Source organism: Pempheris klunzingeri, chromosome 12 (genome assembly GCF_042242105.1).
Source record: "Pempheris klunzingeri isolate RE-2024b chromosome 12, fPemKlu1.hap1, whole genome shotgun sequence".
In the NCBI taxonomy this organism is placed as follows: domain Eukaryota; kingdom Metazoa; phylum Chordata; class Actinopteri; order Acropomatiformes; family Pempheridae; genus Pempheris; species Pempheris klunzingeri.
In genome coordinates this window covers 2968489-2994745 of record NC_092023.1, presented here as the reverse complement: position 1 = coordinate 2994745, position 26257 = coordinate 2968489, and the positions used below count along the sequence as shown (strand labels likewise).

Here is a 26257-nt window from a genome sequence, read left to right as displayed (position 1 = left end):
AAATGGTAAATCCTCATTCACCCGTTCCCACATCATTCATACGGGAGGAATCTAAGTTGGTTTTCTTTTTCACACACATTCACACACTGAAGCTGCTTCAAGTTGGGGTTCACTTCGACATGTGGACTCGTGGAGGAGTCGGAGATCGAACCACAGATTCGCCGACTGATGGATGACCTGCTCTGAGCCACAGCCGCTCAACAGAGAGAAAACTGGAGACTAAATAAACATATATTTGTAATACTCGTGTGTGTGTGCAATGCATTTTGGCAACTTGAATCAGTATTACTATACATGTTCCTGTGTTGTCATTAGAGAAACTACCCAATATTTTATCTTTGGTTAAATACTTTATCCTATGTTCAGTTTCTACAGGAGAGGAAACAAAGATACCTTTAGACTCAATCAGCTGCAGTCATTCCAAAACAGGTGAATAAGCTTTGACTTTAGACAACGGCTCCAGTTTGGAAGTTATAATGAATGAAGAGCCATTCATCTGCAATATATAATACTAAACTATGAAAATGATGACATCGATAACTCACCAGTAAAACCCAGAGGACAGATGCACTCATAGTCTGCAACCAGGTCAATACATGTGGAATTATTGGCGCAGTATCCATGGACACATTCATCATAGTTGATTTCACAGTTCAACCCCCCAAACCCTGGTTTAAAGAGAGAAAGGAAAATCTCATCAGAGAGAGCGTGTGGATGTCAGTCAACACCCGACTTAAAAAGACAGTAATTAGTATCGAACTGCACCCAACAGCAATTTATTGCTGTCGTGAAATTTTACACGAGCTAATCATAAATAAGCAAGTAGGTTATATGAAAAGAGGACGGTAACACAGTCTGTGTCTGAGGGAATAAAACATATTCATGTCATATTGTGTGCGTCTAGTTGATTAACACATTTTTTGCGTGCCGAGTTAGAGCAGCGTAGTTGATATTTTAAAAATAAAAGGTTAAAGTCGTGAAGTAAAAGTGAGAGCTGCCAATTTCTGACATTTTAGACCTCCATAAATATATTCCACCGCATGGTCACGCTACAAAATGACTATCATTAGCACTGTCACACACTGCAGCTACAGGAGGCCCATGACTAATGCTTGGCTATCAGCACCATCGGTGCAGGTCAAATTCTCATCATTTCTCAAACTGACCATGGAACCAATTTCCACCTCTCTCCATGTCATAAAATTTGACAATTATCCTGACTTCATTAAAAATGCATAACAGTCTTCACCCGCAATCAAGGTTTAATCAGAGGTATGTCTCACAGGTAAGATGTCAACTGGACCAAGAAATTATTGGAAAAATTGTTGAGATTTATTCCGTCTTAAGCTAATGGTGCGACTGACAATTTCTGAGTGAATGATTTTATGTAATCTGAGAAATTTAAAGCAAATATTTGTCAACCTTACGGTCACTGAGCCGCAAACCAGGAAACACGGCAAACACGCAGCACACATGAGAAGACATACAGTCAATTTACTGCCAGCTGTAGCTCATTTTGAAGGTTATGTAACCGCCGCTCCTACAAATTTACATACATTAGTCAACTACACCTGACCACATGATACAATGTTTGGCTGAGTTCATGAATAATTTCATCATGTTGAGGATATAACACATCTAGCTAGACAGTATTAGGCGCTGCCAGGGACGGAGTGCTGCCGTCAATCCAAAGGCTATTTTATCTCTCTGCATTTCTTTGTTTCACACAGCTGGATGGGGGGGGGGGCTCCTGCCTGTCTTCATCCCTGCCTGTCTCTCAAGCCTCATCTTCATCCCTGCCTGTCTCTCCAGCCTCATCTTCATCCCTGCCTGTCTCTCCGGCCTCATCTTCTTCTCTATCCTTCTCTCAAGCCTCTACTTCATCCCTGCCTGTCTCTCCAGCCTCATCTCCATCAGTTACTACATGCTCTCACACCAGGCTGCTCTCCCTTGATGTCTCCCTCTCTCTCTCTCTCTCTCCCTCCCTCCCTCTCTCTCCATGTGGGATTGTTGACCTTTCCCTCACCGATGCCTCCTTCTTTCTCTCACTTATTCTACAGTGTGGTAGAATAACACTTGAACAGGGTTGGGTCTGAATACTTGAACACGAATTTCATGTTAATTAAATTAATAACGTAATGATTTAAATTAAAAAAAATGCGATCTAATCTGAATACTTTTGGATTACTGCAAAAGGAAACCTTATACTAAAAAAATGGATGCAGCCACAAAATGTGAGTTCAACAAATCTTATTTCTTCTCTTTAAGCCTCTCAGAACATTTACAGTTGGTCAAATAGAAACTGTGTGTATTCTAAAACATGTGAGATGTTTCTTTGGATGCTTTTACAGAAGTGTTTTTGTGGAAGTGATGACGACCTTGCCAGGAATGGAGAGACTTCTGCTTGAACCTTTGTTCTTCACTCAACACTGTATATAACATGTGGAGCACATTTCTAAGAAACCACGTATGTTATGAGTTAATAACAGTGGTAATTCTAATCATAGTCTGAAAACTGTAAGCAAAAATGTAAACTAGCAATCCTTGACAAAGTAACTGAAATTGATTTCTTTCCAAATGTACTCTGTGTGATCTGGATGCACACGTCTTGCAGCCTTTTCATCTTCTTTAGTCATTGTTAACTACCTGTAAAGGCTACTGGCAGCAGCTTTTAAGGTGGAATGTTATTCAATGTAAGCTTTAGATGAGCTAAGTGTGACATCTTTGAGCGTTCCGTTTGTCCTTATTGGCTGTCTTGCTTTACATAATAACTAAATTCTAGATATTATTGGATAAGTGCTTCAAAATATAAAGGGATCTCAACCAGATTTCCTCACATGGAGAAAAAAAAGTTTGAGCTGTAGCTGTAGTGGAGATAACTCAATGTCTTTTCATTTCCATTTGTCCACTTATGCTGCACAATGAGAAAAAGACCACCGAATAACAGAGTGGGAAAAGAATTTGTGTTTCTAAATGAGTTTTTCATTTAAGCCAGGGTCGTAACTCCGGGGCTGAAACTGGTTGGCGGCACACTTAAAAAACCAACAAAGGTCTTAATTAGCCATGTAATCATATTATCTCGACTATTGGGGGATCTAATTGCATTGCAACTTACCCTCTGAGCAAACGCAGCGATACAGGTCAATGCCGTCCACACAAATACCACCGTTTTGGCATGGCTTTGACTCGCACTCATCGAGATTTACTTCACAAAATGACCCTCCAAAGCCTGCAGCATATGTAAGAAGAAAAAAAAACACTGTTATTGGAATCCTTTTGCCTGGTTTCATTCCTCAGCCAATTAGGATCAGCATGACTTTGTTTTCACAAACAAAAGCTGCTTTTCAAAGCTTGTATTGATTCAAAGAGCTTGCTGGGCACATGCAGACTCAGCTCACTGGATCATTTAATCATGTTTAATAAGAGCCAGTCATTGCCCTTCTGATTTATTACATTAAACAAGCGAAATCCAGTGATTTTTAAGATCAAAGTCAATCTATACACAAAGGGAACCACATGAAACAAATAACATGCATCAGTGCACACGTGTAAACGCACTCACACCACACACACCCACACAGACCATAAAGAGGCGAAACATGTCAGTGTTTAAGGCACATTAATGCTGCTGCTAAACAGGCTTTTTATGTGTCAACCTGGCACTTATCTTCCAAAGAGCTTTTGTTGTATCATGGTGTATATGTGAATGTTTCACACGCTCAGCTAAAGGCTAAACAGAGCATAAGGGTCCTGAGATACTCTCAACAGTTAGAAATGTGGAAGAAATGAATATAAAAAGAACCGTCAGAATAAGCAGTCTTCCTTCCTTCCTTCCTTCCTGCAGAATAATACTGTAACGCTGTGCAAAAACAACAAGAAAAACCAAGCAAACAAAAACAACTGCTGTATTGCGAAAACCTGCTATATGACAAAAACTGTCTCATGCCAAGTGGGGCTTTTGATGAAACAACAGCTTTTGGAGCTCAAATAATTTCATGGCAAAAACAAGTCGTGCACTGCAAAGTTGTTCCTTTGAAATAAATGCTAATTTGAAACAAAAAGATTCTGCTGTTGGAAACAGTTTTTGGTTATAAAAACACAATTATTGCTGTGCGAAATCTGTACTTCAAGAGAGTTTAAATGCTTAAAATGTTTTGAAAAGAAATTACCCAGCAGCCTTCATTGACAAGCCAGTAACACTTGATACATGGGACACATGCAAAATCATACATACATGCACAATCCACGATTTTCAGTTCGTCCAACCTTCCCAATTCAGTGTGAGTACTAAATACAAGGTCAAAAAGCTGACAGCGTGGGATATGCAGCACAGTTATGAGGGTATGAGTAACATGTTTTGCAACACATTAGGCTGGCAAGCATTAGATAATATGAATGCCAAGAGTGCCGACCTGAAACAACTAGACAAGACGGCATCGTTTGCCCTTGAGAAGTGATCTGGGAAGAGCTGCTCACCGCAGGTTGCTTTCATTTACATAAGAAATCACTCACGATCCCTCACTTTGACATCTGCCAAGCATAAGTGCAACAGGAGTGATGGAGTTACAGTTATTGATTAGGTTACATGAACTTCTATGTAACAGCCATTCATTCGAGAAGAGATAGCAGAGCCGGTGTGGAGTAGTGTCAACTGAATTATGATTGGTTTGGCAGGGGAAATGTTGGTTTTTTTTCCAGTACCATGACTGTATCCAGAAAAATGCATGATTTCCTGCGCATGTACACACAGAACTATGCTCACACTTACTCCACATGTCCGTGACTTTGAGGCTTGCTGGTGGTAACCAGGCTTCAGAGTCAACGTATCCAATAGGTCAAGCCTCTTCCACTTACTCCTGGGTTATACCCGTCACTGCTGGCAGCTACTGCCGTGATAACATTGTCATCGTCATAGAGGGGAACCAGGGGGACTTGACTGACACACAAAGAAAATTATGTTGTTTTTTTTTGCAGGAACTGTCAAATTAATGTGCAACCCAGCACAAGCATAAGATATTATTAGATGGTTATGTAAAAACATCATGATACACGGTTGCTTTTTGATCCACTGACTGAAACCTGCTCTTTCTGGTACAGTCAATAATGAGAAACTGTTGTCAGTCTCGCCATGTGCTCATTTTCCACCTGTTAATGCACCTGCATGACAAATGTAACACCTTTTAAAAAGGTCTTGCTCACCTCTTTCACATGTACAGGACACATTCTGTCCATCCTTGGTCTCAGCGCATATTAGTGTATGCTCACTGCACAATCCAAATGAGCAAAGGTCAATATCTACGGAGCAGTCTTTCCCCTTGAACCCTGCAATGGAAATGGAAACAATTGAGAAATCAGCAACAAGGACTGAATTCATAAAACAAGCAACACATATTTATGTGGTTGGATGTTTTATTTGGTTAAGACACCTTTTCTTTCGCAGATTAATGGGGGTATTGATTCTTCCCCTCGCAATCTACCTGCTAAGCAGTATGCTAATTGAGTGAATCATTGACAGAGACCCACCCCACCCAACTGATCTATATCAGATTTATCTGTCCCACCAAACACACGTCTGCATGTCACTGATAGATACCCATGTCAATACCTATTGTTGTAAATACAGCACAGGCAGATGGTGTGAATGATACTCATTACATGTGTTTGTACAAATAAAGATGACTTCAACTGAGAATCCTGAAATAGATTACTGTGTTTTTCCTTCACTGACACCACACTGTTACAGCTGTGCCTACTGGGTAATGTAGGTTAAACAAAAAAAAAAAAAAGACCTTGTGCTTTTAAACGTTCCTCTCACAAAGGCGGAGAGATTGACTTTACACAGTCCCAGAATATTTGACTTTTTAACAGCGAAAAGTTTTGCTCACGCTAACCCAAAAACCTCTTTAAACCAGAAGCTTCTAAACGGGAAGAATATACGCACACCTCTGTCACATCAATCTGTGTCTGCAGAATAGCTCTCACTCACTGGCAAAGGAGTGAAATATTTCAAACATCACCTCTTAATGCAAATCCCTTTTATCAAGTCTTGAACATACTCACAGGACAGCAGTCAGATTAGATTATGTAGCTCCTGTTGAAAGCGGCCTGCACTTTCTTTACATTGTAACCTGAATCCAGAGCAGCGTACTTCACATCAACACATCTATCTAGATGTTTGATGACCTTCCAACTACCCTTTTCTCATCATATTATGTATTGCCTTGACTAGTTAATGGACAGCTATTGCCTCCAACAGAGTGTTTCAGAAGTGTTTAATAACCAATTGTGCATGCAATTCACTCTGAGGTTAATGTTGCATGAAGGAATGTCACATTTACAGTGTCACCATCTCCAAATGGGACTCCCTATTCTATCTGACAGCTACGAGTGGCTCAGCCCAACTCTGCTGCAGGAAGAAAGGCAGAGAATAAAACTCACCGGTACTTTCTTTATCTCAGAATGTGCAGTGGCATCAAGACATACTATGATGTACTGATGGATGCATTAAAGCTCAGTCCTCATGTTCAGTGGTTAATGATAACAGACATGGGTCATAACTACTCCTTGGCTCGGAGAACCGCTGTTCATCACAATATTTAATCATCACTCATCAACAGCGTCCTGGATGCTTCACTGAGCTGAAAAAGTGAAAATCATCCTCTTGGATAGAAATCACCAAATTCAGTTCAATAAATAAGAGGAGACTCCGCTGTAACGTACCATCAAAAAACCAGGATTTAGCTTGTAAAGTTCATTAGCTCCACCAAAGAGGTTCATGTTTCTGCCCTTCTTTGTTGGCCTGCATGTCAGTGAGCAGGGGAACTGGAGTACAGGGTTCAAGTACATCTAATAACGTATGTTTATGAAGCACCACTGCCAAATACTCAGATTAAGAAGAATCTGTATACGTCATGTCGTTTACACCTACAGCAGGAAGATGTTCCAACATTTTATCAACACGTTATCTATTGTGTCGCACATTTCTCATCATCTTTGCTAAAGTTGGTACATAAAGTATTTGGATGAGCCACTGGAAAAGTCGGGTGATACTCCAACACCAAACCATTTTCCTGGTAATGGTTTTAAACTTCTTGTACCTGCAGGCTTGACTAAAATGTCCTACTTTGCTGAATGTGTTCTGCAGATGTAATCTCATGCACATTGTGAGTCACGCTGCAAAATCTGCTCATAGTAAGTGGTACGACAGCAACATTAGGAATTTAAATGGCACTAACTAGATGGTCACGAGTGTGACTGTCGTGACACGATTTTAGGCATCTGCAAAAAAAAAAAACATGGCTGCCATCAGTTCATTTGCATGTTTGCCAATCATTATGTGTGTTCTGATGCAGATCCAGGTGCCAATCAAAGATTAAGAAGCATCCCTGAAGGTTTTCTAGTAGATTTTTCTTGTATTGTTCCACGTTTCAACAATGCTACAATAATAAAAAGTACAATTGGACAACTCAGACATCCTGAACTGTAGAAACAGGAAACAGTGGCAGAAATGGGTCTGAACCCAGAATTGGAAAATAGTGACGTTTTTTTCAGATTCTTTGTTTTTTGGAGGAAGGGACAAGCAAACCTGACAGAACATTTATCTAATTGAATTTCAGAAAAGATAAAGTGATCAGAAACACCTCTCTATAAATCAGTCACAGAAATTAAAGCAGTAATGGAAGCTTTACTGACACATCGGTGTTCTGTTTTTACCCAAATCTAATTTGAGCAAAAGCATAAAAATAATAAGAGCAGATTATCGGCAGTGCTGCTTTTTGCTGCGCCCATGATGTCGTAAAAACAGACCATGTAACAGGTGCAGTAAATGTTTTAATGACTTCACCCACATTTGATTGATTTCCTGTGTGCTAAAATAGAGGCATATTGGACTGAGGGAAACCCACAGAGAACTAAAGAGAGATGCACTATAGCTACAAAACAGTGGTATTATTAGTTCACTACATTCAATTCAAACAACCTAAATATGAGGGCAGACTTTTATCAGGATACAGGATTAAAATATTGAGCATAACCCAAACAGTTCCTCTGCCTGTGTGGAATACATTAAGAAAACAATTTAGTAAAACAGACCTATTGCCCAGTGCATTTTGTGTCCTGTCAACACCTGTTTTGTTGATTTTATTTTTCAAATATTTGTCTGTAAATCCTGTTCAGTGGATTGCGGCTGTTGACTATTGAATGTGACATTGGACTTGTAATGCCAAGTGGGCTGGCTGTGGCATTCTGACTCGTGTAATCAAGTAGTGATTAAGTACTTTATTACCTGAGGGCATAGTAAAATCAGCCGCACACAGAGGAATGCAACACCTCCCTCTGTTATGCACGATTATGGATCCACTGTGGAGCATGTGTTGCAAAATGTCGAACGTATAGGAACGTGTAAAACAGGGTGTCGTTTAATTAAAGGACGATGCTGAAAACTTAATCTCAGAGACGTCATGTTTACATGCGTCACTGCTTAGCAAGACAGAAAACACTGCTGTTTCTTCCACAGGTCTGACGGTGTCAATTCTAACCTCGACTCCTCAAAATAAAATGAGAGAAAACAGTTCATTGTTACAGATGTATTACTCCCCTTTACTTTGTGTGGAACCTTTTAAGATGCTTATTTTAACCGATGTCTAGCCTGCATTAAAACTTTCAACAGACCAGTGTAACTGATGATCCCTGTCTTTGCTATTTTTGGAAGCACATCTTGAACAAACACTGAAAAATGATCAAAGTAACTAAATAAGTTTGTATGTAAATGTATGAGGAATAACTTCTCACATATTCCCAGGGTACAGTATTCAGAAAATTAATAGCACGATATTTTTGTAAACATGCTCAATAATAAACAAGTAGTTAGTACTTACCAAGAGGACAATGACAAATGAAGTCATTTATCAGATCTATGCACGAGCCACCGTTTAGACAAGGCTGCAACCAGCAATCATTTACATCCACAAAGCAGGTCCTTCCTGCAGCATTAAGACAGAGAAACAAACTATTTCATGTCACAGGGAACACAGTTTAGGATATATTTCTACTAATACATGTTGCTGGCTAAGAAATATAATATTCATTGGAAGTTGCAAAGCTCAAATAGGTGAATAATAATTCTAAACACTATGCAGTACACATTTCTATGGCAGCTGATTACCCCTGATTCTACTGGCTAAAAATGTGATTGAATGATTATATGTTCAGCATGTTGTAGCTTGTATGTATGCACAAATTCAATTTTAGTATCCTCTGGGCAAGACTTAGATGTGGAATTGATTTAAGATTTTACTGACAAATTTAAAGCCCAACTAGGTCTGGCCTCTGGCAATGTTTCAGACCTCTTGGTTCTCTATGAGCCGGAGAGTTCATAGAGAACTACCAGCCTGATATTCTCAGACACTGCTCTTCTCTCTGCTCTGCTGTCTACACCAAACGTAATTGTATCTGTGCCATCATGACCCCATACACTCGCAAGTGCTCTGTTAATCATGTACTGTAAGATACTCAAATAATTAAGGGAGCTGCTGACTGTACCTCCAGCCTAAATATACTGTGCAAGCCACACTTTGTACTACACACTCTGTGATACGGAGCCAGATCGTTATGACAAGCGATATTAATGAATTAAACTGCTAACGCAACACGGCACCGCTGTGCACGTTAGATATTTTCATCACACGTGGCCTAGATGGGCAGCAGTAACAGTCTGATTTATGCCAAATGTCTCAGGAATAGACAAACTACATCTAAGTATTTCATCTCATAACTTTCATATTTCATAATTAATTTGAACTATTTAATTGCATTTGATTTTGGCATAAATATATCATATAAAAATGACATTTTCCAGCATTGAATCTGCAAATTTTACTGTAAACATGGTATGAATGGCATCGATTGCAACAGGTAACATTAACTGAGTTAATTGTGCCTTCAACACATCTGGTAAACTTGGCACAGGTGCATAGGAATATCATAAAAACTGGCATTTACCATCAGTGATAAATGATTGCATACCTGCAACCTACAAGCTTTTGCATATGTTTAGGTTCTAAATAATCTTACAGTAATACGAGTAAATTATATTCCTACTACATTTGTTATTGCAAAGAAATGGGGCAAAGAGATAATTTGCCACTAAAAGTCTTCTTCTAATGCAAAATGATTTACAAGATGACCACATTCCCAGTACCATTAAAGAGCATCATGACAATTAAGAAACTGTTTTTATTGGCACTAGTGCTGCATGCTAAATGTGAATTACCACATTTTATTTTGGATCTACTTCTATCATATGATATTCACCCTGACACATTTGCCTCGACCACTGATACACATCAAATGTGAAAACTCTACCTAATGTAACCTGAGCAAATTCTGCTGAAATGTCTTGTGTGAATGCTGCAAATGTCTTAACATTCAAACACTAGAAGCTGCTCTGAAGCTTGATATTCCTGTGGCTGGCCATGCTAATGGCTGTAAATAGGCTCACAGTCGCATTAGATGGTCTCATACCCTCAAACCCTGGGGGACAGTGGCACCGATAATCACTGATTAGGTCCACACAGGTGGCGCCGCTTGCGCAGGGGAAGCTGTTGCACTCATTTGTTTCCACTTCACAGAGCGACCCTTCAAACCCAGGCTTGCAGCGGCAGGTAAAGTTATACTGCTGGTCCAGGCAAACACCATGTTCAGAGCAGCGATGGCCAACACAGTAATCAATGTCTTCTTCACAGTACATGCCTGTGTATCCTCTGGGACAAAGGCAGCTAGAAACAGATTAAAGAGAATTTCTTAATACTGTATAGAGTCAGAGGAGTTCTTTCGACCCCTTAAGGAAGAAAACGGTAAATGTCAAGGCTTTTACAATCACTGACATTCTGGTGCCTGGGTGGCCCGAAGACAATCAAGATTTGAAAACTCACCTGTAACCATCAATCTCATCCACACAAGTCGCTCCATTTTGACACCAATGTTGAACACAATCATTGACATTTATGTGGCAGTTCTGACCCGACCAACCAGGTGTACAGATACAGGAGTAGCTCTCGGCATTATTCAGCATACAAAGTCCTCCGTTGGCACACGGCTGTTGACAGAAGACAGACCTGTTAGATACTTGGTGATAAAATAAGAGACAAGCTGCTTCATGTGCAAAAATGAAATCGCTTCATATTGTATGGTAATAACTTAGATTGGACTGAGCTCTGTCTGGCCAAAAAAATGTAACCATTATTTCACAAAGTAACCCCTAATCATTTCTTGCTCCCGGCTGCCTGAGAATGAGCCTCATTACAGCCACATGACAGTCTCATGAATACTGATTCACATTTTATACTGGCTTCAGTATTCTATGTAGCATCTACATCATGTCTTACAAGCCAAGATCAATGGTCGTCGAGGGCTAAACCTCCCAAGTGTTCACTGCGACAGAGATGTGCCTGCTAGCTGGTACATGTGTATATATATATAGGAGAGGGGGAAACAAAAGGGCAAAAAGAAGAGCTGGCTTGTGGGAAGGTGTATAATGCAGACATCATGGCATTTCTGTAAGAGGGCCAACACAAGCCTTTCTCCACAGTGAGTGATCATCTCCATCTGTCATCTGAAGAAGCTCCTCTGTTCAGGTTTGGTTGCTGTTTTAAACGCAGAGAATCAATTCATCTGCGTATAAAAGGACACCCTTGCATTGAAAAATTCAGACATTGCAAAGCTTCCTTCCCATCAGGTGGCTGAGGCCTTTTCAGTCCTGTAAATGTGCTCCCCTTGTGCATGCCAAAAGCAACAACCCTGACAAACAATCCCATAATTCCAGCTTTCTTTCCCTTCCACCATGACTGCTTTAAAATTCCGGCAAGATGTGCAACCAAATTCAAATGGACATAAAATACGTCTAAATGATTTAAATAAGCAGCATACAGTATATGAATACGTACTTCAACCCTACATTCACGTCCCACTTGCTTACTTAACTACGTTTGTGTGTTGCCTCTTTTATGTTTCCTGCAGCTAAAATATCAAATGTATCAATAAAAGTCACAAAAAACGGCAAATTCCCTCATTTGTCAAGAATTTAATTCAGCTTTCTTTCTGGGTAAACCAACATACTCTACAGCTTCGGCACCAGCTGATTGCTGTGTTTATGGATTATCGCATTTGCTGTCAATCTTCCTGTGGGACTTATGCTTATTTTATCCCCATGTATAACAAAGGATTATCCCACATTTTATAAATAAGATACTGAATTAATAATATTTGATACCTTCTTACTTAACTCCTCGACATTATAATTCAGTTTGTGATGACAGTCTGCAGATCTTTTGCAGGTTACTATAAATAACTTCTTACTTTGTGTTTTAACTGTAACAGACTGTGTTTGCTGCATTTGTATTCAATCATGGCTTTAATGAGCTCTAATGCCAATGTGCTTATTGCCTACTCGGAAATGCATTCATAATGTACAAAAAGCTCGACTACACAACAATGTGAGTGTTCTAGTGAGCTGTATGTGAGTTCAGTGCTCTTATATGCCAAAATGGTCAAACATGATCAAGTGCATGCTGTGGTTCCCTCCAGTTATATCCATGCTGCTGCACCGCTGGAGAGGATGCATGGAAATTGTCTCAAGAGAGATGAACAGAAGACTGAGAGCTCTTTAAAAACCTGTATCGGACTGCTTAATATGTGGATACAGAAGAGCAGATGAGGACAAACGCTCCCATTAAGATGTTTTTACCCACTTGAACATTTTCAGGACAGGGTACCCGGCAGGTATATTCCAGGCCATCTGGGAGATCCAAACACTGAGTCTTTGGTGGACATGTGTTGCTGGGCAGAGCACACGCATCTATGTCAATTTCACAATTCTTTCCCAGAAAACCTAAAAGAAAAGATTTAGTGCAGTTAATATAACATGACTAGTTAATGCAATACTTGACTAACACAGAGTGGACCTGCAATTAGACCCTCCTCTCTTTTATGCCACTGTACCAGGTCACTTCTTCCATGTATAAACACAATTGTATGTTGGTCTATTTTGAAATAGTTTCATCGTGGACAAGTCATAGCCCTGACTTTGTATTTAACTTGAGCCTCAGTTTAAATGTGAACTTAAAGTTGGAGTGCGGCTCTTTTACATATGGTATAAATGAACCTCCGTTACATTCAAGCCCCTACCAAACACGCTCACACAATGCTGATTAAGCCTGTCACTGCCAAGTCAGTCTCAGTATTTCAGAGCATACCAGTGTTGTTTAGCCTGGCGTCTGGTTTAACAGTCCCCTGCTGGCGCACCAGTAGCCATGCGTTTTACAATTAACTAGCAATGATTGGTTTTCCAGAGCTAACCTGCGATGCAAACTTAGCGATGGAGTAGGCTACAGCAACTAGGAGTGTGTCCAACGAAGGTTTCTGATGATCTAGATGAAAAAGAAACTCTAAATAAATAAATAAAACTGAAAAAACTGGCAAACGTCGTAAGCACACGGTGACACACAGTGTTTGTGTAATTCCAATCTCACCACCATGGGGGGGCACGCACGGGGGAGACAAAGGCTCTGCACAGCTCAACATGCAAACTTTCATACAGTGCTTCTTTATTTTCAACCTGCTTTCTCCATCTAATTCAGGCTTTACACGGGGCACTGTTGTCGAGCAATCATGTATTATTGAATTGGTACAACATAATATATTCAGTGGCAGGGGCTTGGGCTTGGGAAAAAAACTAAAGCAGCCATAGGCCAACAATTTATAATTCCAACCATGTCTCAAGACTTTGCTCAGGACTGTGGTCCAGCACACAGAAGACTATTTTCTTGCGTTGTAGAACTCACTTCACTATGAGGAGATGCAGCAGATGAGGCACATGAGCGGAAGAGGCTTAGGTTTACTGAGATAACAGATGAGATTTAGTAGCAAGGCTGGAAAGCCAGGGTACGCCCTGTGGAATTTCGTTACCATGGATCTGTGGCCACATCTAGTACCAGTTTACTCAGGGTGTTAGGGATTCATGATGAGGGATTACGGCCGGCTGCAAAGGCAGCTTCAGAAGCAACTGAAAAGAGCAACGGATGGCTCTGGCTGGAAAGAAAAGGCACCAGCTTGTGTGCAAAGTTTGGATATCTATCTCATGTTTAAGAAAGGAGAAACAGCAAATATCAGTGTCAAGTCGGCGGTCAAACAACGCTCGCTGTGTAACCGTCTTACACGTTTCAGAGCTGCACGTCTGCAATGTGCAATTTTGGCATACAGTTTATGTATTACTGTAAGACAGAAATCACCGTCATCATAGGACAATTTGTGAGACATGCATGCTCCTAAATTATCAGACAGGCCAGTGTGAATGAGCACAGTCCTCATCGGTGCTCTGAGCAGGTGTAACGTGGGCGGCACACGATAACCGTTGAGCCTTCTGGGGTGTAGTGGGTCTAATTCAACTTGACATCTGTGATGGGAGGCTCCCACTCAATAACCCCAATGACATAGCCAGCAGCCTGCCGCCTCACTCCTCTAGCATCACAGAAACATATCCATATAGATCCTAACCCAAAAAGCAGAGGGACAGTCATATCACATATCACATCATATGTCATGTCACATCTGTTGTGTTGGAAAATCAGCGTTAATAAGGAAAAAAACATATAGCACACATGTGTTGTATAATATTAGTCATCTTTTTTTTTGCATGGACAGGCAGAACACTGACATTTGCCTGTGTGTTTTGTTTTTTATGAACATTAAAATGTGAAATATGTATAACAGACGGTGCGGTTTGCCTTTTAATTACCAGCACTTTTGACAAAATCTACGTTATCGCGTTGTTAATTGTTCTTCAGCAGGTCTGGGGTTCAAACCTGCTGGCTTTTAAAAGAGTTTGCAAGTTCTGCTTGTGTCTGCAAAGGTTGCATCCAGTTTCCTCTCTTCTAAGTTCAAAGACATGCCAGTTAAGCGAACTGGAAACTCTAAATTCCCTGTAGGTACGACTTTGTTTTTCTGTCTGTGTGTTAGTCGTGAGATCGACTGGCAGCCTGTCCAGGGTGTGCCCCACATCTCTGCCAGTGCACGCTGGAAAAGTCCCTAGTCTCCCACCACCCTGCACAGCATAAGCGGTATGAGAAATTGATGGATGGATGAACACTTCAAGTTATCATACACAATCTTTTAAAACTACGGTGAGCAGCACCTTAGACACTTCAAGGACCGACATAATTCATCAGCTGATGAAAATACAATACCACCTCTGAATGTCACCTTAAACAGTGACTCTAATGTGCTTTGCTTCAGCAGCTGATGAGGCGAACGGACTCTGTGACCCATGTGTCATTAACCCTGATATCGTCCCATAATGTTTAATTGAACAAGAGAGAACAAACACAATGTTTCATTAACATCAATGTTGCTTTTCCCTCAAGAGCCCAAAACATTTGCTGAGAACAACAGCTAAAAATAAACAGTGGCAAATTATTGTGACAAAAAACAAAAAAACATCACCTGGCCACAAATGCTCTGCAACAGTGTCTTTGGTCTGTAAAATGTCCCAGTAAATCAGACAAGAGCAACTGCCAGACAGGCCAACTGTGCCCTGCCAGCAACGTGAAGCGCCCGCAAGTGCTCCCTCATACATTCAGTAAATGTAAATTCTAACTCAATTACTGGAAAATGATATGAATGGGTGTTTTGTAATGTAATATCATGGTACTTCTATTAATTTGGTTTTTAGCTGTCAATCACAGGCCAAGGTTGTAAACAGATATTCAGATTAGTGGCTGAGACCCTAACTGTGCATCATCGCTTCTGCAATGTGCCAAATAGCCGCCGTTATTTATTTATATAACATGTAGTTTGAATGCTTCACCTTAACATATTATAACGTGTATATAATTTTGAGTATGTTCATTAAATGACAAAATAACCCAAGAATAGAAAAATGTTTTTAGTAAACAGCTATGTAAAAAAAGAAAAGAATTAATGTAATCATGCTGACTTATCTCGCCTTACTTCCTCAGGCAGAATGTGTCCCAGTCTGGGGACGCCGCTGGCAAAGGCTAATCACCTTTGGTTTTCAGAGTATACTGAGATGGCCGAAGGGGACCTGGCTGAGGATGTTAGGCTACATTCATTGCAAACAAGTTTAAGAGGTCTGCAGTACAGCCTGCTCCTGTACCACAGCTATTATATATGTCAGTTAAAAGCTTTAGTTTTAGCCATAGCCCAACATACCTGTGCGGCACCGGCATTCGTAGCGCCCCAGAAAGTCCGAGCACGTGCCGTTGTGCTGACAGGGGCTGGACTCGCACTCGTTGATCTCAGTCTCACACTTTGGTCCTGAGAGCAGAGGTAAGAAATATTGTAATCAGCTGCATTTGTATTACACACACACACACATCTTCACAGAGCACTCCTCATAAAGGAGAAAATATCACATATGTCATCAAATATACATTGCACATTTAAAACACAACTTTGCTGAAAGCCTGTTTTCCTGTGTGAATTGAGGTCTCAAGAAAACGATGTATTCGCCCCACATTCAGTGAAGGAATAGCCCGTCCAACCAGGAGCGTATTTACTCTCATAAATACCACTCTCATGTCTGCACACTTTAAATGAACATTTAGCGAGCAGCCAATTCACTTAGCCGAGCTTAGAGACTGGAAGTAAGGGGGAAACAGCTAGTCTGGCTCCGTCCAAAGAGGACAACGAAACCTGCCTGCTATCACCTGAAGGGCTCACTACAATTACACATCAACACTTATCTTGTTTGGGTTGGTGTAATGGTGCAAAAACTGAAATGTAAAAGAATAGTTGTTTAACAGGGTTTGTGCGTGGAACATTTTGACTGGGAGCACTGAAAACCTGGAGTCTTGTCATCACTGTGACATTGGCAGGCAAGTTCTTTTCTAACCTTTGGACAGAGCCAGGCTATCTGTTCCCCACTGTTTCCAGCCAAGATGGTTGTCTGCTGGCTTTTGTTTAATATTTCGCATACAGAAGTCAGAGTGATATTGATCTTATTAAAATGCTTTTGGCAAGATGAGGAATAAGCATCATCATTCTCAAAATGTTCCTTTTAGAGTTGCCTGCAGCCGTTTGAGCTCCTCCCTCCTGAAACAATAATTAGCCCGCAAACATTTCTGTAATAAGATGCAGTAGGACGCGGGTGGTGAGCCCCTGGAAATACAAAGAGAGATGTCAGAGGATATATACCATAGCTGGACAGGCTCACTTTCCTGTTAAGAAAATGGACAGTTAATAATGAGCTCTGTACTTGCTGAAAGGAGCAGATGAGGTGGGAGATGCAGGTTACTTGATAGGAGGATTTGTTTGGTGCTCAGCTGCCTCAGCAGCTGCTAGTTCTACCGCTGCGGTTGCGAGTGGGTGTCTTCCAGTGCAGGTTATTAATTTAAAATGTCCTATCATCAATAACCGAGCTGCAATGACATGTAGTGAAAGTCTCTTCTTGACAGCGGCACCCTCGTGCTACAGAGCAAACACTGTGATTGATATCAGCAGCACGGCGGTTGCTACAGGTCATTATATACAAAATATGCCATGCTGTGCGGCAGCAAATTATACAAATTTGTCCTACTAAAATCTGAGAAATGCCTAGGCTCATTTATGGCTGTGAATAAAACCAATTACGTTTTGTCGAAGCCGCTTTTATGAAACTTTAATGACAAGAAATGTGGTGGCTTAGGTTAGAAAATGCTCGTAAATGCAATGTCTCAAAAGGTTAGAATATTACGAAATAAATAAAAAACAGTGATGATGAAAGGTAATGGCAATTGAAGGCTCCTTTTATTGAAAAGCCAATAGATTCTTTTAAGCTAGATAAAGGTTCAAATGCAAAGACCTTACGCATTTCAGGTGAAAAATTATCCAAGGTTTCATCATTTGTATTTTAAACACACACTTGGATCTTTAGTGGATTCTTGTCTTATAATATTATCCGCACAATTAAAAAGAAAGACAGCGTGTGTGAACGAGGCCAGCAAAATATATGCCAACAGTTGTTGCTCTGTGAAAAATAAAGCCTTCCAAAATGAAACCTGAATGCCGGGGCTTGAGTAATGTATCCTGAGTTATGATCTATGATAGAGTACAGAGGGGTTTCTGGGCAAAGCTTGAAATTAAATTGGCCTTTCTATGCTGCATGGCTCGAAATTCCAAAGCAAAAATCCCAAGATGCCAGAAAATGATGAATTCTATCAGTCACTAAGACCTGCCATGGTGCAAGAGACAATTTTCCATTACTGAAGTGGCAACAGATTTCAGCTTTGAACAGAGGGAAAAAATCTTGTTCATGTAGTGCTATGTAAGGGCTTATCTGACTGACAGGTGAGTGTGTCAGGACTTAAAGCTAGACTGGGAAATTCGCTACAGGCCAAAACCAGAGTGCACTGGGGAAGAAATTCACTGGTTGTTTAAGCGATAAAACAAGAGGGGAACAATCCTGTGCTGGGGCATGATAACCCTTATATTGTATATACAACGTTCAGCAACAACCACAATCTGTGTTCCTCCATGCTGTCGATGTTTTGGTCAAATAACGTCTGCGGCAGAGAAAAAAAAAGTCTATATAAAGATGTTTTCATATTGTATCATGTTATTGTGGTATAATTGTGTGATATAAAGAGAAAATTCCTGTATATTCTCGGGCAGAGAGCGAACAGTTCAAGCAATGATTCAAACATGATCTTCTATTATGAAGACTCTCCTATAGAGTCCAGATGAAATCAAACTAACAATATATCACAATACATTATATGTTTCCTCACTGATGGTCACCAGCCAGGGAAATGACCCACTTATGACAATAACCCCTGATTTAGACTACAGTATGAATGTCTTTGTTGCATTTGTCTTTTTAAAGCATGTGCAATGAAAAGGGATCTGCCTTTTTCTTGAATATAATATTCTGTAACAACCCCTTTTTGTTTTTGTGCCTCTCCCCTGCTCCCATATTTCTTTAGAGCAGTTGTCATTGATAGCGTTACAAGTTCCGGCCATGTTCCGAGCTGGCAGCTAATTAGGAAACAGTTTGCCAGAGTACTTGGATTAAATGCAACCAGCAGCAGGCCTTAGAAATGTCAAGCAGGCAAGGCCACTGCTAAATAAGCTTCAAGGTTGAAAAAAGAAAAAAAATCACTTCACCAAGAGAACCGGCCTTTTCTTAAAATCTGGGGTTGGCTTGGGACTTGCAAATCACAAACAAACGACACATTTCAAGCCTTAAATAGTTATTTTTCAGTTTGCACATACGTTCTAGATGCTAGAACATCGAATGCTGGATGGAGCCTCTCTGTTTGGATTTAGATAAATCAAAAATCTCTCACACGTAGTCTGCATCAGCCAGTCTCTCTCCTGAGGCTGCCGACGCAGTGAAGCAACAGCAGCTACTAATAATAACAATAAAAAATGTATTGATCTGTGCAGGGAGTTTGGTCTCTCCTTTGTCCACCTCCTCGGGGTGCTCGGAGGTCAGAGGTCGTTTATGGAACAGCAGTCCTTGAGCTGGCTGTGATTCGGTCTTCTGAGACATTAATCAGAGCGGATGCTTGCAAACGCTGAGGTTCTGAACCTAAACCTGACAGTTAAAGAGTGGCCTCCCCACTCACTGTGCGGCCCCGCTGACCCACGTACAATCAATGTATAGCATTAGAGGTCTAAGGTGACCCCCCCCTCTCCCCAAACAAATTGCTCTGATGTGTCAGGTTACTGCTGCGGTACAAAGTTTACTTCATAACAGCTATATAGATATTAGCGAACACTGCTCCAGGAAATGAGCCATTTCGTTTTGTTTTTTTTGTTTGTCAAAGTTTGAAAAGGTCAGACAAATGTTCGCCTTACTGTTCACTGTAATGGATTAGTGCAGCATCCACACTAATGCTTTATTAGGTTTATTTGTATTATAACTGATCAGGGACATTTACAGTGTCAGCTCAAATAAAAAAAAAATTAAAAAAAAGCTGGAGCGACCAGTATAAGAGCTAACACAAGCTAATGATACGCTAGCCCTCCTGAACAAACAAGCAGAAAGTACCAAGTAGAAACTTCACCTTGTGCTTTCCAAGACCATTTTAATGATTGGTTGGTTGGTGGTTGGGTTTAGGTAAGGATCTGGTGTGCTTAAGGTTGGGTTCAGCATCAGGGTCCACTGATACACCCCATAACACCCCAAACACTATCTGCCGAGGGAGCTCATCTCTCAAACTATATATTTGGGTCTTTATGTAAGATTCTTCTATGGAATAAAAGCTCAATGGGCACATGTCAGCCAACCAAACCAGTATTTTATTCTAACATGATACATTAAACCTTTTTGCCTTAAATCACTCACAAAAGCCAAAATATGAACATTTAGAATTTATGGATTTTTCTCAGCAGGGTCAAATGTCATCGGTGCAAACTGCAGATTCATTGTTTTAAAGGAATAAACACTCAAAATGCCTGACTTCACGTCTGGCTCTTTTCTTCACATTACATTGTGCATACACTGCACTCACAGGATGTTTACATGACAACAGAGCAGCGCAAACAGCGCGTAACTGCCAAGCCGTAACTATTTCATGTGAGTTTTCCCCCCAAACATCAGTCATTCTTTGCCCCGTGCCCAAACTTCTCACAAGGGTTTGTACAAATCCTTATTTTGAGATATCCTGCCACCAGACGGACGGACAGAGAGATGGAAAAGTGACACAAAGCTATCTCACCTGTGAGGCCGAGGGGACACTTGCAGGTGTACCGTGGAGGAGATGACGGCTGACTTGTAGTGATGCATGTGGCTCCATTCAGGCAGCTGTTTGGTTTTATCAGACAGGCATCGCCTACATATTGACAAAACTCTCCAATCCATCCTGGGGCACAAACACACTGCAGGAAAACAGAACGATATTTGCATGATCAGCATACGGCGCATGAAGAAAAATGGCAACAATTCAAACCGTCTGTCAACACCTCTAGATCTGGGACCATTTCCTCTGTACTTCCAATATAAAGTGCTGACAGTGAGGACTGCGGATTATCCTGAATAACCAGTCATTGTTTCTGGGACTAAAAGTCGGTTTCATTTTTCATTTTTATACTTGCTGATTATATTATGGTGAAGGGAGAAATCTCAGAGACGGATCCAAACCCATCTGCGTTGCTACGCGTGGGTACGAATGTTCTTTTATTTTTTTTCATTTGGGTGAACTGACCCTTTTAAGCCACAGATTAGCACTTTACCTGAGTCATCTCTTTTTTTTTTTTTTCATTACAAATCCAATCTGCTGGAATACAGCTCCAAAGAACAACTCAGTTTTACGTGACCTCTGGTTTTATTCTGTCTGTTAAAACCATCTTCATGGCAGAGGGAATGAACTGCACGGGCCAATTTGAATGAAAGCACACAAATGTTTTCCGTCCGTAAAGGAAAAACTACATCAAATATAAAAATAAAAAGCATTAGAGAAAGAAGAAACAGCATCTTTGCAGTGAAAAACAATTTTTTGATTATGTCTCATCCCCAACGACATGAAGCATCTAAAAGTGGGGTTTAGATTAAGAACACTCTCAGTGGTCTATTGGAACAAGACTGATGGACAATAATTAGGAGCTGTGGGGCATTACGGAGCAGCCTCAGGTGTTGTAAGAGCTACAGACGTTTGAGGAGGCTGAAAAATAGAGAGACAAATTAGACCAGAACCTGTCTTGCTGAGCAACGCGTCCACATACTCGCAATGATTTATGGGTTAGAATTGGATTACTGCCGGACATCTTCTACCAGTGTCACCTCTGTTATCGCCTTTGTTTTTGTTTTTTTATTTCAATTAGTGACAGGTTTTTTTACGCATTGAACTTTAGAGAAGGAAAGCCCTTAAATGCTGTGGCATGGAAACATTCAATAGACCTGTCACTTTTTATGGATCAAAAGAAATCACATATTTAGTCTTTAAAGCATTGTGTACTTCCCCGACAGTCAAATTATAAAAACGTCAGCATTTTAAAAAGTTTCACGACTGAGACAAACGTGTTGAAGCTCTGTGTTCACTCTCTGCTTGTACTGTAGTTAGGGAGCAGCATGAGTCGTATTCTGTGGGTTCAGGAGTATTTCATTAAGGCTGAAACATTGAATTACTTACCTGATATCCGCCAATTATCCTCAAGCACAATCCCTCATTTAGGCAGCTGATATTGAGCAGCCTGCAGTAGTCAATTACTCCTTCACAATTCTTCCCGGAGAACCCTCTCAGACATCTGTTAAAAGGAGGCCGGTGTCATCAGAATCAATTCACCCTGAGCCTTGAGCACTAACAAACCATATTTCTTTTTCTTTTACAAGATAATAATTTTGTATTTTTACATGACACGCTCGTATTATGGATGTGGGTGAGATAGTGAGCTCCAATTTTTATGACCTGGATTGCTAAATGGGTGGAGTTAGCACATCAGGACAAATTAAGCTCCATTATACACAGATTACCACAAATTATACTTTGCTACCGCAGTCCAAAAGCCCCCCTTCTTATTTCATTGATTGTATGGTAAATACGCCCTTTGCTTTATTAACTTCCTTTATTATTTTAATATACTGTTCGTTTAGAGTGTGAGAGCTGTCGTAATGAGAAAAACAATAATTTCCTCCGGGATAAATAAAGTCATTCTTATTCTTATTCTTAAAAACAAAGTTATTTCTGTTTGTCCATTGCAAATAAAATATAAGACATATCAAATTTCTGCATTTACAATCTGGAGTCTTGGAGCAAAGAGCAGAATGTGTGTGTTGAGAATTTAAAAAACTAAATCAGTCTTGAGATCTGACGCAGTATAATAACTGGATTTGTAAGGTCATCAGATCAGAAGAGACCAAAAAAGGTCTCATCAAAAGGAGCAAACCTGAAAAGATATTCATATAAATCCCAACAGTGAGTCAACAAAAAACATTTCTATCTAGTTTGTTAGTATTAAAAGTATATTTCTCTGCCATATTTCAAGGTATTTCTGAGTTTGGATGCACATTTAGATGAGGAAGACGTAGAAGAAGTTTCTGTCTATGTTAAACAGGCTTGAGAGTGATGCTAAGTATCTGGAGAGCATCAGAGGCAGACTGTGATCTAGTGGAAGTCTGTAACCTCCCAGGCACTTTGTGAAGCACGCTCGTTTGAGGGGGAATAGAAAGTCTGGTTGCCTTTCACTTTACTGGTTTGGAGTGGAGCCATAACTGATTAGGATGGTTGCCAAAGCTGTGTTGAAAACTATTTTTTTTCAGCACAGTTTGATTAAGAGTCGATCAATGTCTTTAATTATTATTATTTTTAAACTATATAATTTCCCCATAAAAACAACCGGACACTGTGTTTTTTTTAGCCAATGATACAAAGTGGATTAATATACATTTGTCAGTATTTACAGCTCCAGGACAGTACAGGTAGGAGGGACTGAAAATAAATCCCCACGTTCACGGTAACAACTCGTCTAGTTTAACATTGTGGGTCACTGGTGTTTTAATGGTGCTTTTTTAATAGTATTTTTACAATAATAGACAAAGTCTAGGGCGTAGAGCAAAAAGCTAAGTAGGATCAGCTCATTGTTGGATTTGATCTAAAGCTTTTAAGTAAAATGTGAATTCTAATCACATTTAAAGGACAGAAAAATAATAAAAGACCCATTTTGTATTCGCTCTCGGTGGGAGACACATTCACCAGACATGAAAGGAGACTGGGCCTCTATTAGATCCCTGTATGTGCTTCACCTGCAGACATAATCATTTCCCCTGGACACACAGGTGGCATTGTTGAGACATGGTGATGGGCTGCACAGGTTCTGCCGCCTCCTGCATGCTGGGACCACATTACCATCTGCACAGACACATTCAGCGGCCTGCATACAGAGGCAAAACAAACCAGGTCACCTGTCAGCTTGGAAAAACTCACCAACTCTAGGAATGTTATCAATAAGAGTGATTCACTACAGTAATAAAACTGTGCCTCAAATGACTCACATCATTATTTGATACTGATCTCCACAATTAGATATAATCAAATCTATGCCGCCAAGTAAATAATAGGTGGTAAATAATATATGTAAGATACGTTTTAATATGAGTTTTAGATTTCTTGTGAGGCTAATAAATGCTAACGATGTTATAATCCAAAATTAAAGAGATTTGGATTTCACATTAAGCTTCTAGAAAAATATCTGTGTCAAGCGGCAGCAACTTCAGGCATTATTTTGATAAATGTCCCTTTTATAGTCTGGTATTCTTAGGTGGGTTGTGAAAATGTATAATGCACTTGGCAAACTGTAATGAACAAAACAAAGGTCAGAAAAAAGACAATTAGACCATTACTGTATTTCCTCTAGTGTATCCCTAACAACATTAGAAGCACTACTGCCTTTGCAAAATGTATAACCACAATAGCTTTTCCAGTGAGAGGTGAAAATTGCACCCGGCATCCAATTACAAAAATCTTTTGATGAGCCATTTCAAACTGGCACTTAAGTATGCGCTGGGTCATTCAATCAAAATGCTAGAGGAAGCAAACACCCTTTCCCATAGCTCATCTTCAGGAGGAAATATTAAATGTTGTCGCAGCCTTCAGAATGACGCCATTTGATCTTCTTTCAAGACTCTTTTCTTTTGAGACACTGTTTTAATTTTCATGTGCCATTTCTTGTTTATGTCCCACTGAGATAAAACAAATAAGGGAAATTAAGCCCTCACCCGCTCTCCTGCTGCGCAAATTTGTTCCTCCTGACACGAGTATGACATGCAATCAAAGTCAACTCGGGAGTCGCAGTAGAGGCCCCCGAATTTTTCTGGACAATGACAAACAAATCCTTTGGGAGTCTCCTCACACACGCCCCCATTCCTGCATGGATTTGGATCACAGGGGGCTTTTGTCCTCTCACAAGCTGGGCCTGCAAAACAAACAACGCAAAATCACTGCACTCTTATTCGGATTGTGGGAATTGTAATAACATCTAGAAATTATAATGTCCAAACGTGTTCTGTGACTGACGTGACTTATAAACCATAGAGAGAAGGATGATTGAGATGTTTTATCAATAATTACACAGGAAGGAGGCCTGTGCAGGGCCATTTCCCGTCACTATGCATGTATATAATTTTAGCAAAAAAGGCTAGACCGACTGTACATAGTACCATTACTGTCAAAATTATTTATATTGGCCTCTGACTGATGATATACTGCAGCGCACAAACCTAATTGCCCCTCTCAGAAATGATCATACTGATGCCAACAAACTGGAAAATAATTTAAAGACATCATCCAGGACGTGATGTTTACACCAAGATACACACGATGCAGATTCAAGAACTAAAAAGGTTCTTTAGTTCTTGGTACTGTTCAGTATTGTTGTGCCTCAAAGAAACACGACAAATATTCTGAACGGCTCTCAACTAAGAAGGAACAAACCCGAACAAATGATTGGGTTTGGTTCACATAAAAATGCATGGTTTTCTCTGAAAGCTTTGGCAGAGAGTTGAGCCTGTGCCATTGTGTTTTTTGTGCTTAGTCCTTGTGATGGAGGATTGCCTCCATCACAGGGTGTTGTGCTTCACGCTGCGCGTGTGCAAGTTTGTGCTTGTGCAACATAGTACATAGTACTCTGCAGCTGCCGTCCTGTGAAGTCAGGTCTACTGTAGCATTAATATAAATGAACATTTGGGTCAGCACCGTGATCAGGAAGGTCAGCTGTTTGATGGTACTGTAAACACTGCTAACACACAACACAAGACCACACAGGAACTCAGCTTTCTTATTCATCCTCCATTATATTAAAGGCTAAACACAGTCAAGCTGCTTTTAAACTACTGCAGGAATGCAACCAATAATCTGATTATTTCCTCTACTGCACTTTTATTTATTCTGCTGGATGTAGTGCACTGAATTGTAACTGCACTTCACTGTTGCTATAACTGGACCATTATTTTTGTCTATTAACAATATATTTCACTGTGTTTTCTGTTGTTCTAACACGTTTAGTATAAAGCAGTTTAATTATCCTCTTTGTTTAAGAGTTGCTGTAAAAATAAACTTGCTTGGCCTCTGAACATATATCTGCATGAGCATATAGCAAGTCTTTGTTTGATGATGTGCAACATACTGTTTTTTCCCCTAAGTAAGTACTTTCATTCATTATTAATGAATTAATCTGGATTTTTTTTTTGCTTGTAATACAGCACAGAAAAAACTCAATTGTTTTATTATAATGACTAAATGTTCCATACATAACTGCTCACAACACTACT

General features: G+C 40.2%; 1 protein-coding gene across 1 annotated transcript in view; it reads right to left on the bottom strand.

The window, feature by feature from the left end:
• eys (eyes shut homolog) overlaps nt 1–26257 on the bottom strand; it is a 161923-nt gene that overhangs the window by 105354 nt on the left and 30312 nt on the right. The window contains exons 4-15 of the mRNA XM_070841569.1: nt 24818–24903; nt 23735–23862; nt 22125–22239; nt 20715–20874; nt 16225–16329; nt 12747–12886; nt 10932–11095; nt 10522–10775; nt 8877–8981; nt 5200–5322; nt 3116–3229; nt 546–668 (exon numbers count right to left, since the gene is read on the bottom strand). Coding sequence (XP_070697670.1) covers nt 546–668; nt 3116–3229; nt 5200–5322; nt 8877–8981; nt 10522–10775; nt 10932–11095; nt 12747–12886; nt 16225–16329; nt 20715–20874; nt 22125–22239; nt 23735–23862; nt 24818–24903 — 1617 coding nt within the window. The remainder of the gene's footprint in view (nt 1–545; nt 669–3115; nt 3230–5199; nt 5323–8876; nt 8982–10521; nt 10776–10931; nt 11096–12746; nt 12887–16224; nt 16330–20714; nt 20875–22124; nt 22240–23734; nt 23863–24817; nt 24904–26257) is intronic.